Source organism: Sminthopsis crassicaudata, chromosome 1 (genome assembly GCF_048593235.1).
Source record: "Sminthopsis crassicaudata isolate SCR6 chromosome 1, ASM4859323v1, whole genome shotgun sequence".
NCBI lineage: Eukaryota > Metazoa > Chordata > Mammalia > Dasyuromorphia > Dasyuridae > Sminthopsis > Sminthopsis crassicaudata.
In genome coordinates, this window is record NC_133617.1 from 694,617,038 (window position 1) to 694,635,462 (window position 18,425).

An 18,425-nucleotide genomic window follows, 5' to 3' on the forward strand; every position below is an offset into this window, starting at 1 on the left:
AAGGACCTTAGATGTCACTTAGTCCCATCACTTCATCTTACAGAAGAGGAAACATTTCCTAAGAAGGTGACCTAAGGTTCATACAGGAAGTTGTCATACAGGTAGTAAAGAGAAGAGCTCTAATTCAAACCCAGGTCTTTAAAATCTTAATTCACTGCTCTTTCCATTATACAGCCTGTCATATCATAAATTTATCACAAATATCTCTGCTTTCTGACTTGGGTCAGAATTTAAAGTGTAGTTCCTGGGAACTGAAAAATCTCCATCACTGTAATGTCCTCAGCACCTGTGCTCATGTCACTCAAAGTGAACTCTCAGAGCAGGTGCCTTGTCTGATTGATCTTAATATCTCTTCTCCTCTGTGTTGATGTGTGTGTTGTACATGTCAATCAATCACTTTTTTAAAAGCACCTATTAGGTACCCAGCATTGTGTGAGATGTGTGAATAGAGATAAAAGTGAATGGTCCCTGTTCCCAAGAAAGTTACTACCTTCTTTCACGAGGTCAGAATGCATTTGTGCAGTATTGAAGTTGCTTATATTTTGGAAGTATTTTTAGGTGTTGGGAGGAGCTGGCTCATTGAAGGTGTTTTTAGAATATTGAAATGATACTTGCTTGAGTTGACAATTGGATTTTTTTATGATTTTCAACACTTAGCAGCTCATGTATTCTGAGTATATGGTAAAAAATTTATAAGGAACAGAGCTTTGCTTTTCCATGTTGTTAACAAATGAAAAGGCAGAAAAAAGGAACAGCCACTTTGGGCTCATAATTTGGGGCATGGTTGTTGGGAATTGTGAAAAACGCTTTTAAATGTCCCTGACTTCCTGTATCATGACTGTCCTCTCTCATGTCACTTGAATAAGTCACATTGGAAGAAATCTAAACATTTGATGGACCACTTTCCTTCCCTGCCAAATAAAAAAAGAGGACTAAAACTGTGGTCTCTACTTACCTTATAAGAGAGACAAATGAATATCACAGATGCTACAGCAAAACTCACAATTTCCTGAAGAAATCAACTGTTTCTCACCCTGCTATTTTATTTGCTCCAAAATGTTCCTGATAGGAGAACAACAAAAGTAATACAAAACAAAACAAAATCTCTAAGTTGGTGGGTTATCAAGTGGTATTTTTTGAGGATTAGAGTAAGATCCCTACCAATTACAGACCCCAGTTCTCTCAAACTAGCAAGACCATTGTTCAGAGGCTTTTTAGAAACCATGGCTGATGTGGCTCATTCAGCTTGCTCTCCTCCTGCTCTCAAGATGGCATAGCAACAGACTCAACTGATACCCTAAAAATCCCCGCTGTGGTGAACAGAAATGACTTTAATGTCATTATTCCTTAAGCAGCTGGGAAATTTCCTCAAAGGCTGTAGTTCATTTAAAGGGGGAGGTGGGGTCTCAGGTTGCTTATGGCTGTGCTTTTCTACAGATTTTTAAAGAAACTGTCAGCTTTCTCCATAAGGCATGACAGTTTAATTTTTGCTTAATTTTCCATTTTTCAAGTCTATCTGCTGTCATTAAAGGGATTCATACATCTTGGCAAGAGAGCTGCACCATTGTTCTGCATTTTTTTCTCATTCTTGTTTTGTCTTTCCCATGTACAGAATTAATGATGCCTTCTGATCAGTATGAGCTGCAGCTCCAGAATAACGTACTTGGCCCCGAGGGAGATCCAACACGGCCTGTCGCCAAGTTGATTCAGGCGACATCAACAGTCACTGCATTGCAGCAGGGACAGACTAACCTGGTGTTGGGGCACAAAAATATCCTTTAAGTATATGTGTGTGTATTTCTGTGTGTGTGTGTTCATGAGTGTGTGAGTGCTCACACTCAGAATGTACTTCAGTTCCCCAAATACTTTTTGATGTGGAGATGTTTTTCTCCTCAAAACCCATGGCCAGGCTAAAAATATCTCTGCTTTCTCCCAGTGATCTGAAAATCAGAAGAAGTTGAAATAGCAACACTGAATTACACACCTTTCTGGATGACTCACTAGTTAAAATCCTAGAAATGAGAAGTAGCAAATACAGAGACCACATTATTCCCTCCCTTCAGAATCTTCTTAAGGGCTTCAGACCCTTTCACAATGGTGTATGGCATAGATTATTGGAAAAACCATCAGGGTATAAGGTAGCTTCCACTCAGACACATGGGATTCTCTGAAATTTTGTGGTTGTTTTTAGTAAAGAAATTATTCTGTTGGTGTAAAAAGCATTCATTGTGTTGTCTGGAGTTCTGGGAAATAACTATTACAGATTGCCAAAGTGGAAAACAGCCAGAGGCAATTATATATTTTTAAAATCATCTTTTTATCTCTTTAGAGATCTGGCCTGTAACACAAGTACCAGTTAATCAGTTGGACAAAAATAAGCTTAGTCCCCATCCAATAAGTTTATTTTCCCCAAAATATTTTGTTCCTTAATTAAGACTTCAGGCATTCGTATGCAGGGTGCTTCCAGATTACCCAACAGCACGATTTATGTTGTGGAACCTGGATACTTGGGTGAGTATCAGTTTACTGACTATTGAACAGTGAATTAAAAAAAAAATCAGAATATATTGAAATACTTCTTAAAATGTCTAGTCTTACACATATGTACACACACATATATATTTATATACATTTGTCTGTTTATCTACTAGATAAACATACAAAATATGCATATAGGCAATACATCTTATATATTATGTGTTTGTAATACATACGTATGTGTACCTGTGTATACTTGTGTAACTATATATGTGTGTGTTTATACATATAAGTGTGATAATGTGATAATATGTTTATATACATTATGTGTGATAATAATCACATAGAAGATGATTTAGTCAATTCTGGCCTTTGCAGACCCTGTGGAGCTTGTTAGTAGTTAAATTAAAGCTCTTTAGTTCACTTATGGGTCTCTCCCTGCTAGCTACCTTTTGGGCTATTTTCTTCTTACCAGCCTTTCCTCTAGGGTAGTGTGCAGATGTATAGGGAAAAAAGCAGAATACAAGCCTGGTATAAAAGTTTGATCCTGGGTGATTGAAAGGAAGAGGAGGAGAGTAGAACAAATCAGAGGAAGGCTTTTAGGATGTCAAGAAAAGTCTGATGGTCACCAGGACTATTTTTGTCGATTTCATAAAGTATCTTGATCTTATTGGAAAACTTAAACTAAGGTACCCAGAAAGCCTCTCTTTCATTCTCCCTCTCGGGAAACTAGGTATGGTGGTGAATTCAAAGGCAATTTATCGCATGAAACAATATTTAGGAAGGAGAGCTAAAGATAGAGTACAGGAGGAGGGAGTATGAAGCTGACGAAACAGTAGAAATAGAGCCTCTCTAATTATATTAGACATTTGAAAGAAGTTTAGAACACATATCACGTAGCATTTCACAAATGTACCACTTTCATCTTTCTGTTTGAAACCAGTTACATGTTAAATGTATCGTGATACTTCGATGATGTCAGCCTCTGACACCTTGTGTGGTGATAAACACCATTTTGTTTTTGCTGCCAAAAATTTAGAATTTTGACATGCACTAGAATTAAGATTTTTTGGAAAACATGATTGTCAGATTATTATTCTGATTTGCTTGAGGCAGCTCAGCTTGAGTTTTGAATCATGTTTATGGTATTTTTAGGTATAATTGTTTTCATTATTGATCATTAAATTGGACCATTATATCTGCTAGTTAGATCATCTGCTTCGAGCACAAGGCTCATACAGAAAAAGCTGTCAGTTTGAATCTCATACATCTCATACCAGTATTAGTTTCAATCTTTTTCATGACCATAGATTAACTCCCACAGTTCTGGCTTTGGGCTCATCCCTCTAGCTCTGCTTAGACATTTTTTAAATACATGATAATGGGTATCAGTAATAAGAGTAGGAATGATTCAGCATAGTGCTTCCCCTCCCCCCTTTTATTAGTGGGGTTAAAAAAAATAAAATCAGTTGGTTGTTATATTCTAATGGTGAACTAGTAGCTCTCTCTCCATATAAAAGGGACAACTCTTGAGTAAGAACATTTAATGATAGACAGCCTTCTGCTCCGTGACGTAAATGGGCAAGTTGCTCTGTTTCTGTGTTTTATAGGCTTCACAATTCATCCTGGGGACAGGTGGGTCCTTGAAACTGGCCGATTTTATGAAATCACCATTGAGGTGTATGATAAATCAAGTAACAAGGTGTACTTATCGGATGTAAGTATATACCAAGAAATGATTCCCTGCAATGGCCCTGGATCTAATTTGGAGTCATACCAGAATACAGAAACCATCTAAGTATCCCCCTGCAACATTTGCATTTTGAAGGGTTTCCAAGGGGCCAATTTAGTGGTTAATGTCAAAATCCTCTACCTACTGATTAGTTTGTCAGATTCTTAAGGAAAACTTACAATTACTTCATACTGCTCAGGTTCATAGAGATTTTAGTTTATACATAGTACCGTAATTCCAATGCCTTTAAATTTGAAAGAGTTACACATTGCTTAAAGTTAAATATAGCAGTTATTGGAGTTTAATCTATATATGTAGATGAAGAGGGGGAAATGCTAAAGACCTTGGGAAATGAGTAATATTTAAAAGTAAAAGAGATGTTTCTTGCTAACTGCCATGTTTTCTTCTCTTCTTGAGTGTAATTATTGTTCCTGCACCTCAGAATGCTTGAAAAATTGTGTTTTGTTTCATTTGTTGTTTTCTCAGTAAATGATTCAGGTGTAAACTCTTGGGCTATCAACTTCTATGTAGCCAGTGCCAAGTTTAATTAACTTTCTGACTTTGGTAACTTGTGCTGGTGTGTGTGTGTGTGTGTGTGCGTGTGTGTGCATGTGTGTGTGTATTTAAATTAGAATCTCGATAGAATAAGATACTAGACGATGAGGTCCAAGCATTCAGACTTTGCTGCACAGAGCACATCTCCATTGGACTGGTCACATTGTTAGAATGCCAAATGTACTCTTACCAAAATGACTATTTTATGGAGAACTCAACAGGACAAGTGCTCACAAGGCACTCAGAAAAGCGATACAAGGACACTTTTAAATGTTTCTTAATAACTTTAGAATTGATTCTATGACATGGGAGACATTGGAAGAGGACTGCCCAGCATGGCGTGCCCTATCAGAGAAAGTGCTGTGCTCTGTGAATTGAATTAACTCAGAAGAAATGTGAGATGTGCAAAGTTAGAGAATCCAACCCAAATGTTCATAGGGATTATCTGTGGCAGAGCATTCCAACCTCATGTTGGTCTGATCCTCCACAGTTGGACACACTAACCTGAGTCTAACATAGTGATGTTATTTGGATCCTCTTTGAGAGTGAAAGACAGCAACCAACTAACCAACTAACTGTTCCTATGAACATCTCTGTATAGGAAGGGCAGATGGATTAGAGAATTTCCCCACATGATTTCTGCTGTATATTTCTTTAAAAATTAGAATCTTGATAATAACCAGTTTTTTAGGTTCAAGGTAATATAATCTGTTTGATAGCTTTACTTCCTTTCTCTGGCATTAATATCAGTGAAAAGAAATGTGTCTTTGATTTGTTCAGAGAAGTTGCTCTTTTCTATGTATTCATTCAATTGAATCAAAAAGACCAATTTTTTCTTCTTTAAAGTTAGATTTCCTGAGGCCTTGATTTAAGTTTCTTTTTATGGAAGTATTTTAGCCATTCTTTTATAGGTCAATCATGGAGAATTATTAACCTTGTCTATTTTGATTTCCAGAATATCAGAATTGATACAGCATTGCCTCGGGAATATTTTGAGGTACTTAAATCCTCCCAGAATGGTTCATACCATCAAGTCAAGGCCATAAAAAAGGGACAGACTGTGATAGATGCAGCCCTCACTTCGGTGGTAGATCAGGTAAGCCTGTCCTAATGAACCCTTCATTTTGCCTTTATTTCCTTTCATCTTCATCCTCAATAGGAAAGAAAAGTACGGGTGTCCAGAGAAAATCATGAAAGTTAGTATTCTTTTCCTTCTTTTCCCTAAGAGTAAGCCTTGTTAGGTTTAGGGGCAGACAGGGAGACATTGGAAAACTTTGTTTTTTGCTGTTCAACCCTTGGCCTATTATGGGACTTTTTTTCATAATAAGGAATAATGGAAAAAACCTCTTTCCCAGAATTGAATTCTTGGTGTTTTTCCTTGTATTCATTCATGTAAATTAATTATCGAGTCTGTAACATTTTCCACCAAACTATACAATTGTCATGGATTTTGCACAGATTGACCACTTTTCTCCTTTTTTTCTTCTTTCCTGTAAGTTTCCCCAAACCTGCATTTTACAGGATTCCATTTGATTCCATAATAATTTATTAATTGCTTACTATATATAAGGTACTATTCTAAGTGCCAGGAATTGACAAGAAAAATGAAATTGTCCCTTTCCTTCAAGGAGATAGAGAAGTTGGTATGCTCTCCATATATGCTTATAGTAAACTTTAAAGCGCAGATACATCACTACAGCATATAAAAAAGGAAGAGAGAGAAAGAGAAAGACACAGAGAGAGACAACAAAGAGACGCACAGAGAGAGACAGAGACACAGAGAGAGAGAAAACATTGAACTACCGGAGAGAACACTATAGGTCAGGTATAAGAAGTGACAACCAAAATGTGCTTTGAAGGAATCTTGTATGAACCAGACATGAAAAAGAGAATTCCATCATTGGGAACTCTACCCAATAGTTCCCCTTCTCCTCATAGACCCAGTATCACTTTAAAACGTGTCCTTGGGGAAATGAAGATGATAGGATCAGAGTTTATTGCATTGTGTGCTTTTCATCCATAGTTATGTGTCATGTGCTAGTTTGTAGGACTCTTTCTCCCTTAGTTTTTCTGGGTCTCTGATTTCTGGGGATTGGGGGAGAGAAGATAGGTGAGAAGGAGATGATTAATTTGAAAGACAGTACAGATGAAATAGTTGCCATGGTGACCGCTGCTTTCCCATTGTAGGATGGAGGTGTCCATTCTTTACCAGTGCCTGTCCGGAATCAACAGGAAGTTGAAATTTATGTGCCCATCACTCTTTCACCGAGCATCCTGACTTTTCCATGGCAGCCAAAAACAGGAGCCTATCAATACACAATAAAGGTAAAAAGATCAACCACAGAGAATGATTAATGTTGAATCATAGTGAGGAAGTGTCACTAAAATTCCTATAGATATGTTTGTCATGGATATTTTTGAAGGGAAATTATATTATCATCCCACCTTGTCTTCAACCTATCCTCGTGAACTTGAAATGAACTTTTGAAATTGCCTGAGGAAAAATTTAGTGCTGGCTTAAACTGTTTTTTTCCAGTAAATCTTCTTCTGGTCATTGCTCTCTAAACAAATGATTTTCTTACCCTCCTTTACTCATTTTACGAAAGGTGTGTTTTCTCTACCTGAGTAAGACAGAGATGGCAAGGCAAGGCAATATGTAACTCTCTACTCCTAAAGACAACTTCATCTCTTTCTTAGACAAGGTCCGGCTTTGTTTTTCTTTTCCGGAGGAATAAAGAAGTTCCAATGCAGGAGGAAGGCTGAATTAGAATCCTCAAGATATAAAACCTGGGTTGGGATTAAGTTCTCTCACATGATTTTTCAGACTTTTTGATCTCAGTGTTTCCATTCCTAATGGCCTTGGACATTGTTTGTCCTTCACTGTCCCAACTTCTAAGCTGGCACATGAAACAGAATAGTTACTGAACTGGGTGAACATGGGGTGTGATTGTTAGAGAATCTGATGACTCTTGCTCACTTCCAGCCCTTGTCTCTCTGGGGACTCCAGCCATTGGGTCAGTTTCCTTCCTGCCTGAAATCACAATTATCAATTCTTTCCCTCCCCGCCCCCAATCATTCAGTTTTTAATTAAATAAATGGCAAAAGGAAATGGAGACTGATCTGCTGAGCAGGTCCAAAAGTTGTTCCATCTCTTTTAGGGGACTTGACAGGCAAGAGAAGGGACATGTATCATTGGGTCCAACACAAACGTCTTGTGCTTTCTTTATGAGGAAAAGGGAGAAAGTGGGACAACTGCACCTCTTTCCATGGTCAAATAAAGTTTTAGCAGAGCAGGAAATCAAAGGCAGCAGTTCCTTCTTCTATCCAGTGTGTTCTTTTGCCTGCCTGACAAGGACGGATGGCTGTTTTCTACTTTGCTGTGTCACAGTGCAACAAATGGCTTCCCTACTTCAGAGCATTCCAAAAAAAGTGGAATCAGGCATTGGAGGGGAAGAATCATAGGATTGTGACTTCTGATGAATTTGCTTCTTAACTTGTCCTCTTTGGTCCTTATACAAAAACAGAACAGAACAAAACAAATAGTTGTGGTTCATATCCAAGGGGTGAGGGCCACCATGTCCCAGATCTGACAATTCATTCATTTATTTTTTTAACTGGGTGTATTCCTCCTCAGAACACTTCACTGCTCATCCTTGAAGGAGATGCAAGGGCAAATTTCCTGCCCTTACAGAGCTCACATATAGTAATTTCCTTCCATTAAAGGGGTTAAGAGGTGGGTAGCATGGTAGAGACTGGTCTTTGAGTCTGGAAGATAAGGGTTAAAGGTTTTCCTGTGACTATATGATCCCATACAGGGTAAGTGCCCTTGCCAATTCTCTAGGACTAGAAGTTACAGACAGATTATATGTCTGCATCCATGGAGGGAGTTCCTTTCTGATTTTCACCTTCCCTATATATACTTCCCCCAAAAGATAACTATCATTTACCATACATTCTTTACATCCCAGATGCAGGGGAACTTACTTTTCTATTTGGGGGCAAAACATAAAAGGGTCATTTTCACTGACCCTTTCTGCCTCTTCCCCAGCCTCCTTATCCGGCAGTCTCAGGACCCTCCACTGTCCGAGGGTCTGGTCCAGCAGCCCGAGTTTGGAGGAGCGAGAGGTAGTTCATGTGGGACAGACCTCTGCAGTCCTGATCACAGGAGCCATGGCATAAGTAATCGCAGGTGTCTAGGTAGGCCATATCTCAGAGTGGGGCACTTACGTCTCTTTCTGGGAAAGGCAGGACCAGCCCACAGCTGAAATAATGACAGATGACCAGCCAAGGGTCTGCCAATTTCTGCCCTGAGAGAAAGAGTTTCTTTCAGTAGGGACTCTTGATATGTAGGGCTTGGGCTCTGTTTCCAAATTACATTTCCCCCACTCTGGCAGCTTCCTCTGATGCACCTGCCTCAGGTCGTGAGCCACAAGATGCTTTAGGAAAGAGAGGTCACAGCACGTCTCACCGATGTTCTCTCCCTTCCCAGGCCCACGGTGGGAGTGGAAATTTCACCTGGTCCTCATCGAGCCACATAGTAGCCACGGTCACAGTCAAGGGCGTGATGACCACCAGCAGTGACATTGGGGTCAGTGTGATCCAGGCGCATGACGTGCAGAATCCCTTACATTACGGAGACATGAAGGTGAGATCACGGGGACTCAGAACTCCAGATTACATGGGGAGAGCCTGGCTCACCGATGGGTATGATTGAGAAGGGCTGTTCCTACTTTCCATCATCCAGTCACGCATTTACTAAGGACCTCTCTGTGCCAGCTCTGGGGATGTTGGGACCGGCTCAAAGGCATTTTAGGGAGTTTTGTTTAAATGAAAGGGTAGAAGGGCTTGTGTTAGAGAGAGGCTACAGATGCAGGCGATCTTTTGAGATGTGGCAGATCTGTTGCAATTCAGAGGCAGAAGAAAGTGTCATGGTTTTTTCAGCTACATAGAGGCAACAGAATGCTAGTTTTAAACAATGGCTGAAGAGATATCAGCAAGAGGCCATAGTTTGATTCATTCATTCAATAATGGTGAATGGACAAAGCATTCATCGACTCTTTAGTCAGAGAACCTAGATCCATAGTTTGTTTCTGATGTGGAGGGAACTCAGGCTCCAGGCCTTATCTGTAAAATGAAGAAGTCACGTGATGGTCACAGAGGTCCATTTCAGATCTCAGTCTCTATGATCTAAGATTCTATCAACTACTGTGTACAAGGTACTGTGGCATTGTGGGAAGGAACTAAAGATTAGTATAGGCTTAATCCTTGTCTTCTTTTCTCATGTCTGGGATTCTTGTTTCCATTTAAAGACTCCGTTCCATATGAACATTTTTTTGACTATACAACAAATCCCAGAGGATTCTTCCCTGACTGGCTAGTCAAATCAGTTTAGCTTTACATACGCTAGCATTTTGGGGGATGCTGAATAACAGTTCACATGTGCAGCAGCATTTGCTCTGTTTGGACTAAGTTTTGAAGTCTGATCTGCTGACCTCAATTTTCAATTCACACATTTATGAAACACCTACTATGTGGCAAACCCCTATCCATGTGGATAAATAAGGAAGAAATACAAGCAGTCATGACCTGATAGTAGAAATTTTTCAACACAGAACCATAAAGAAACAGTGTGGTATAATGGAGAGAACCTACATATGAGAGGTAGAAGACTTGGCTTCAGGCCTGGATCTGCCGTGAGTGAGATCCGGGATGACCTATTGAGTCATTTAACTTCCTTGCAATTCAATTATGTCATCTCTAAAATAGAATCATAATGTCTGCCCTAGATGCTTTACTGAGTTATGAGCAGGAAAGTGCTATATAAATGTGATGTTATTATTATCTAATGACCTAATTACCAAATGTTTAAGAAAGTCAAAAATAGGATGTAAATTTATTTTATTGTTTGGCTTTATCATTTGGCTCATCAGTTTCTTGAACCCACTGGATAGATGATTTTTCAAAATATAGATACTCGAAGTAAACCTCTCAGAGCAGATGCAATGTCATGTAGAGTTACAACCACCCTGTGACTAAGAATTGGTGTCAAAGCTCTTGATTTTAGAATTAGGTTCTTAGATGAGACCATGAAGATCATCTTGTCCCAGATTCTCATTTTACAGATGAAGAAACTAAGACCAGACAAATAAAATGACTTACGTAACCTTTTGTTCTTCACAGATCACATTTCTTATAGCAAGAGTATATGGGTAGGTAGTAATAGAATGTCAGAAGTCAAAGTAATAACATTAATAATAATGAAGTAATAATTATTAAGATAATAACCAGCATTCATATGGTGCTTTAAGATTTACAAAATGCTTTACAAATATTGTCTCATCTTATCCTCATGATGACCCCGGAAGGCAGCTTCTATTATTTATCCCCATTTTTACAAATGTATTAAGTATAGATTTTAATTCTATTCTTCTTGACATCAAATCCCTCATTCCAACAACTGCACTACTCACCCTTGGAACGCAACTTGGAACCAAGTCCTTCATTTTACAACCAAAGAAAATGTAACCCTGACAAGTTTAAGTGATTAGACCAAAGTCACAAACTTTGTTTTTGAAAGACTGAAACTGGAACCCTAGTCTTTCTTCACACTTCTTTATGGCAATATTAATTTCTTGAACACTTGTTTTGTTAAAGGTGACTTCTAGATTGGATATTCATGGAAGATTGGATATTCATGATTTCAAACAATACTACGAAAGACTTACACATTTTGTGTCAGAATTATTGTCTTAATCACACTTGAGATCTTGGTGTCCCTATAGAGAGGAGGTAGAAATATTTAACTCTAACAGAGGACTGGTGGGAAGCGAACCTGTTCATGGAGTCACCCTGAATGTCACAATAAGGACAATGGGCACAAGGGTTTGGGATTGCAGAAAGGGAAAAGAGAAGTGTAGGAAATTGCAGAGAAGGGAATTCATGGCAGATTTCATGCTCTTGAAATAGTAGTCCTCATGCTACTCCTGACTCAGGTCATAGTTCTGCCCTTTGTGTCTCCTTCTCAGGTTTATGTAATAGAACCCAGCAGCATGGAGTTTATACCCTGCCAGGTAGAAGCTCGAGTGGGCCAAACCCTGGAGCTTCCCCTGAGGATCAATGGTCTCATGCCAGGGGAGGTTAATGAGGTGGTCACTCTGAGTGACTGTTCACACTTTGATCTGATGGTGGATGTGGAGAATCATGGGGTGTTCCAGCCACTCCCAGGTAAGCCAAGGGGTTCTTGGGATTGGAAGGACTAAGCAAGAATATTCATTCAGTGTCATTTTCCTGATAATAAAGTATTCATTGTGTGGGGTTGGGGAAAGGATGGTAGAGAACTATACTTTTCCAAATATCCAACAGGATCTGTGATCTAATCCACATGACTGTGTCCATCAACATCAACCCACCCTTACGCTAAATGATTCTCAACTACTTCCTCCCATAGATTCACCAGAGGGTCCATCCTGTCTGCTTTGAGGCTTAGTTATTTTCTCTTGACATTGTGAGGATACCAGAGAAGAAGATAGTCTATCCATCCATTATTCTTTGCTCTCACCATGTAACCAACCTATTTCTTTTCAATCATATATTTCACTGATGACGTTCTTTATTCTGGGTCAGCAAACCACAGAACTAGAACTCAAATCTGGGTTCCCTGACTCAAAATCCAGAGTTCTTGCTGAAGGAGACCTTGAGAACACAGGCTTCATCTCTTCTTTCTCAATTTCACTTACATTTTAGACATTGTTAGGGATGTGCTAGACCAAACTCCAAGCCCTTGTGAGAGCTATTATTAAATCAGTAATTACTACTTTTGTTGATTTCTGGACTTAAAAGCATAAAATTATGCAGATTAAATTTAAAAGTATGCTGGACAGGGAGGTGATTTAGGCCAGTTCCAATGGTCTTGTGATAGAGAGAGCCATCTGCACTCAGAGAGAGAACTGCGGGGACTGAGATCGATCATAATATAGTATTTTCATGTTTTTGTTATTGTTTGCTTGCATTTTGTTTTCTTTCTCATTTTTTTCCTCTTTTTGATCTGATTTTTCTTGTGCAGCATGATAAATGTAGAAATATGTGTAGAAGAATTACACATATTTAGCATATATTGGGTTACTTGAAATCTAGGGGGGGGAGGGGAAGGAAGGGAGAAAAAAATTTGGAACAACATTTTGCAAGAGTGAGTGTTGAAAATTATGCGTACATTTTGAAAATGAAAAGCTTTAATTTTAAAAAAGTGTGTTTGGGATACAATTTTTTTCCTTTGCAAGCACAGATGTTTAACATTTGCCCAGATCCCCCTGTATTTTGGTCCTGGCAAATGAGCTAAATGTATATAACCGGTACAGGTTCTTATTCTTTGTCTGACTTCCTCCTGACATATACATGGCTCAACACTATTGGAAAGCCAGTGCTGCTTAATTCATGTTTACTGACTGGTACAGTGATCAAATCTGAGACAGTTTTCTCTAAAAATTGCCAGAGTACTTGGGGCTAGTCATTTCTAATCCAAATGGAGCCCCAATTTCTGATGTGCTTTTTTCTAGTCCTTCCTTGTTTTCCTGGAAAAAGGGAGAAAATTCTGTTTTCATTATCAGAGAAGCCACCTTCTCTGTTTAAGGATAGGATACCATCTGTCTAATGGTGACTGCTTATCAGCATTTTTCCTCCTACACCCCTTCTCCAGCTGTTGCTATCACTGTCACATTAGCTGTTGGCACCCGAAATGTCCCACCTGCCTTTGGGGGTACAGTTAATGCGCCTGCAATCAGAGAAGACCAATTTTGTTGCCAGGACTAGGACACTAAGTATTTGCAGTAGCTGGGAAGCAGATGTACCCATCCCTGGAGTACCTTTCCTAGAAGGTCACTGTGTGTGTGCATGTTTGTACCAGTCATCAGGGATATTTGCAGGCAATGTGAGAATTACAGAGAGCCTTTATTCTCAATCAGAAAATTAATTATATAAAGTAGAATGCACGCTTATTGTGACTAAATTTCTACAACTGGCTAATGTCCATCAGCAGTCAGCAAATGAGTTGGCTGTATCATTGTTGTCCTTATAGTATTCTGCTCAGGAGTCTGGTTATTTAATGGTTGCAGATGCTATGAACTCAGCACATCAAAATGGGGTATATTGAATTTAGTGAAGTAACAAAATGTGCTTATGTTTGCTCCTTTTTTTCCCCAAGATTGCCTTTTTAAAAAATCTCTTTGATGTAGTAATAGCCCCTAATGAAGAAAGCCTCTTTTGGTGGAGTTTTTCTCTCTCAAGTCTCTCTACATCTATTTAGTCCATTCTGAAAATACTACTAGAGTAATCTTTGCACCATTTTTCACATCAATCTGCTGATCAAAATCTTTCAATGGCTCCTTGTCTATTCCCATCTGAGACTTATTGACAGACATGTCTCAGTGGAAGGGGAAGACCCAATATATTAAACTCCAGCTTTCTAAAAGCATCCTTGTGGTTTCATCTCCATAGAGCCCACCTGATTCCCACTGAATTTCTGTGTTTCTTAAGGTACATCCTAGGTTGTTCCCTGCTTGCCATTTCCCATCCTTATTCCTTCCATTCCCCAAGATTCAATATATAAACCTACTGTCAACTGGATGTTGTCAATATGAAAAACCATGAATATTTCAATAGACAAAGGAGAGAAAATTGTATATGGAAACTGGGCTTCTATTGAATAATATAGTTTTAAGAGAATGAGCACATATTTAACCCATTTGAAGCACTACTGCTATTTTTGTCTGTGTGCCTTTCTGGATTTCCTTTTCTAATATTCTTTTTAAAAATGCGATTTTATTGATGCTCTTATATTTTTGCATTACTACCCATCCCAACTAAAAAAAAATAATAATAACACAAGCAAAATGGCAGCATCTTCTCCAGTAAGCTTTCCAGGATCTCCTTAGCAGGAAGTAATCTCTGAATCGCCCGGATTTTTACAATTTCTTGTTCATTCCTATTATGCATTTAGCATATTCTGATAATATAATATTTTTCTGTATACCTGTCCCTCTCCTATTTCTCCCCTTCTTAAACACTAAGCTAAGCTATTACAAGGAAGATATATATGTTATTTTATCCTTATTTTCCTTAAGAATGCTTAATATGAGATCTTTTATCTAATAGGAACTTAATAAATATTTGAGTTTGTTGAAAAAAGTAAGCAATTAGGTTGAAAGTGGAACACTGAAAGTGCTCTGTCATAGGGTTTGCAGCCTGGGAACATGGAGATTAGCTGGCCGGTTCCTCAGAACACAGAACTGGCCATTAAAGTCCTTCTGCATAGCATTTTTCTCCCAGGAAAGGGCAGAATCATTTTGAGGGTGGTTCTGCATCACTTGCCTGCAATAAACTCTACATTTACAGATAGTTGATAAATATGAGCTGACTCAGAGACTTATGGGCTTGGGGCATACTGTAGCCAGAATGATAGTGTGTTTAGTTTCCCTCAAGTTTTCACTAGCATAATTTCTTTTTTTTTTTTTTTTTTATTTTTTATTATATATATATATATATATATATATATATATATATATATATATATATTTTATAATATTATCCCTTGTATTCATTTTTCCAATTTACCCCCCCTCCCTCTATTCCCTCCCCCCGACGACAGGCAATACCATACATTTTTACATGTGTTACAATATAGTCTAGGTACAATACATGTGTGCGAATATCATTTTCTTGTTGCACAATAAACATTAGAATCCGAAGGTACATGCAACCTGGGCAGACAGATATTAGTGCTAACAATTTTCATTCCCCTCCCAGTGTTTCTTCTCTGGGTGCAGCTACCTCTGTCCATCATTGATCAACTGGAAGTGAGTTGGATCTTCTTTATGTTGAAGATTTCCACTTCCATCAGAATACATCCTCATACAGTATTGTTGTTGAAGTGTACAGTGATCTTCTGGTTCTGCTCATTTCACTCAGCATCAGTTGATTTAAGTCTCTCCAGGCCTCTCTGTATTCCTCCTGCTGGTCATTTCTTACCGAGCAATAATATTCCATAACCTTCATATACCACAATTTACCCAACCATTCTCCAACTGATGGACATCCATTCATCCTCCAGTTTCTAGCTACAACAAAAAGAGCTGCCACAAACATTTTGGCACATATATGTCTCTTTCCGCTCTTTAGTATTTCTTTGGGATATAATCCCAGTAGTAGCGCTGCTGGGTCAAAGGGTATGCACAGTTTGATAACTTTTTGGGCATAATTCCAGATTGACTAGCATAATTTCTATTGTTTTTCATAATATAGTTTGACAGTAGATAATGCATTTGGTCTTCCCTTCAAATAAGAGTCATAGAATTTGAGAGTTGATGATCTAGTGCAATCCTTTTATTATATTGAGAAGACCCAGGGAGATCAAATGATTTGTTCTGGGGTGGAATTTGAATACTGATGCTCTGACTTAAGGGCTAATTGTGTTCTGCTTTGTTTTTGTTTTTCCCTTGCTATACCATTCTTCTTCCTGCTGATACCCAGAGACAGGAAGAAATGACAGAGTCAAGACCTAGAGGCATTTAGGTAGTACAATGGTTAGAGCTCTGGACTTAGAGTCAGAAGGACCAGAGTTCAAGTCTCAGACATTTGCTAACTGTGTGACCTTGGGCACATCACTTAATCTTTCTCTGTCTCTTCCTGTCTCTCCTTGTCTCTCTCTCTTTGTCTCTGTCTGTCTCTCTGCCTTACTTTCCACATCTGTAAAATGGAGATAATAACAGGGTTGTTGTGAAGTTCATATGAGATAACATTTTAAGTGCTTAGCACAGTGCCTGACACTTAATAAATGCTTATTTCTTTCCTTTGTAATCCCAGAGCTCTTTATTCATAGTCCCACATCCTTCCAAAATTCAACCTTAAAGGAACCAGGTAATCCAGATAATGATATTTTAATTTAACAAATACTTAGAATCATAAGATCATAACTGTAGAGCTCAAAGGGTCTTCAGAGGTTGTCTTGTCCAACCCCTGAATTTAATGGATGAGGAAACTGGGGCTAAAAAGGTGGTTAGGTACCTGCCAAAGTCACATAAGTAGTTCCTGTCCGTGAAAGGGCAAAAAAAACTAAGTCACTGGTTCCAGAGCCATTGTGCCTCCTCCATTGTACTAGAAACTATGCAAAGTGATTCTTTCTTTTCTTGGAAGATGCTGGATCTGCAGAAGAACTCTGAGCCCACCTTTTCCTGTCTCCTATCTTAAAGCCACAGACCATATACCTTCCTCCTGCCTTCAGCAAAGAAAGGATTGAGCATTCTGTTTTGTGTTTCCAATTGCTTGTAGAGCTGTTTTAATTTAGAATGACATGGAAAAACAACACCGTGTTTCTGAGGAACACAAGCAAACTATATTACTGTCTCTCCCTGGAGGATGGCTTTGTGTGCTTTCTGAGCTGCCTAGGAGAAATCGAAATTTATTAAATTTAAATATCTCCAGGAAGATAACCATTTTAGAACTGGAGACAGTACATTATTGGGCAGAAGAGAGAATACTGTCATAATACTAGCTTGAAACTGGTCTCAAAGGGAGTTTGCCTTTAATAGTTTAGGGAGAAGAGACTCTACATGCTAAGAGTATGTGTCTGGATTAAGGGCAGTGCAAAGTTACAAGGTTTCTAGAAAGAGGAGTTGTGGCTAGATTACTCTGGCAGGTTCCTGTCTCAAAGAGGAAATCATTCAGCTTGCTCAGGTCAAGGTTTCTGCTCAGGTGGAAGATTTCAGCCGCATATAGCACCAACATTCCTTTTTATGTAGCTGTTAATATCCCAGAGCCACCATGAACACTTAATTGAAAAAAATAGAATTAAATTTTTAAAAATACTGTATCACTGGGAACTGTCATCATTGCTGTTGTCATTGATGGAAGAAGTACTGATATCAATAAAATGCTCTGGAAATGCCAAAGCAAAATGGGGGCAATGATAATTAGATTGTAAAATATGGGGAATGTTTTGTAATCATAAATCAGATTACTTAGGAATGCCTGTGTGCTAGACCTCAAATGAAGACAGGCAGAGCAGTTTAAGTTCCATATCTAATGAAAGCTGAGTTTTAGGGGCTCTCTTGGTGATTTCAAGCCTTGAAATTGAACACCCACCCAAATGAGAATTATTCAACCTGGGGCCTGGAGCAGGATTTAATTTCTCTAAATAGGCTACTCTCTCCCTCTCTGTCTCTATCTCTGTCTGTCTGTCTCCCTTTCTTTGTTTCTATCTTTCTTTGTCTCTGTATGTCTTTCTTCATCTCTCCATGTATCTGTCTCTGTCTCTGTCTCTGTCTCTGTCTCTCTCTCTCTCTCTCTCTGTCTCTGTCTCTCTCTCTCTCTCTCTCTCTCTCTTTCTCTCTCTCTCTCTCTCTCTCTCTCTCTCTCTCTCTCTCTCTCTGTCTCTCTCTCTCTCTCTCTGTCTCTGTCTCTCTCTCTCTCTCTCTCTCTCTCTCTCTCTCTCTCTCTCTCTCTCTCTCTCTCTTTGTGTGTGTGTGTGTGTGTGTGTGTGTGTGTGTGTGTGTGTGTCTTTGTCTCAATATCTCTCTCTGGTTTTGTCTCTCTCTGCCTCTGTCTCTTTTTCTTGCTCTCTTTCTCTTTCTGATTCTCTGTGTGTGTATGTGTATGTCTCTTTGTCTCAATG

The 18,425-nt window shown here is 38.8% G+C and overlaps 1 protein-coding gene across 3 annotated transcripts in view; it reads left to right on the forward strand.

The window, feature by feature from the left end:
• NUP210 (nucleoporin 210) overlaps positions 1–18,425 on the forward strand; it is a 151,600-nt gene that overhangs the window by 57,040 nt on the left and 76,135 nt on the right. For all 3 annotated transcript variants that reach the window (XM_074283676.1, XM_074283675.1, XM_074283677.1), the window contains exons 7-13: positions 1,613–1,771; positions 2,443–2,511; positions 4,089–4,195; positions 5,721–5,861; positions 6,953–7,090; positions 9,255–9,410; positions 11,791–11,989. In XM_074283676.1, the coding sequence (XP_074139777.1) occupies positions 1,613–1,771; positions 2,443–2,511; positions 4,089–4,195; positions 5,721–5,861; positions 6,953–7,090; positions 9,255–9,410; positions 11,791–11,989 (969 nt within the window). The remainder of the gene's footprint in view (positions 1–1,612; positions 1,772–2,442; positions 2,512–4,088; positions 4,196–5,720; positions 5,862–6,952; positions 7,091–9,254; positions 9,411–11,790; positions 11,990–18,425) is intronic.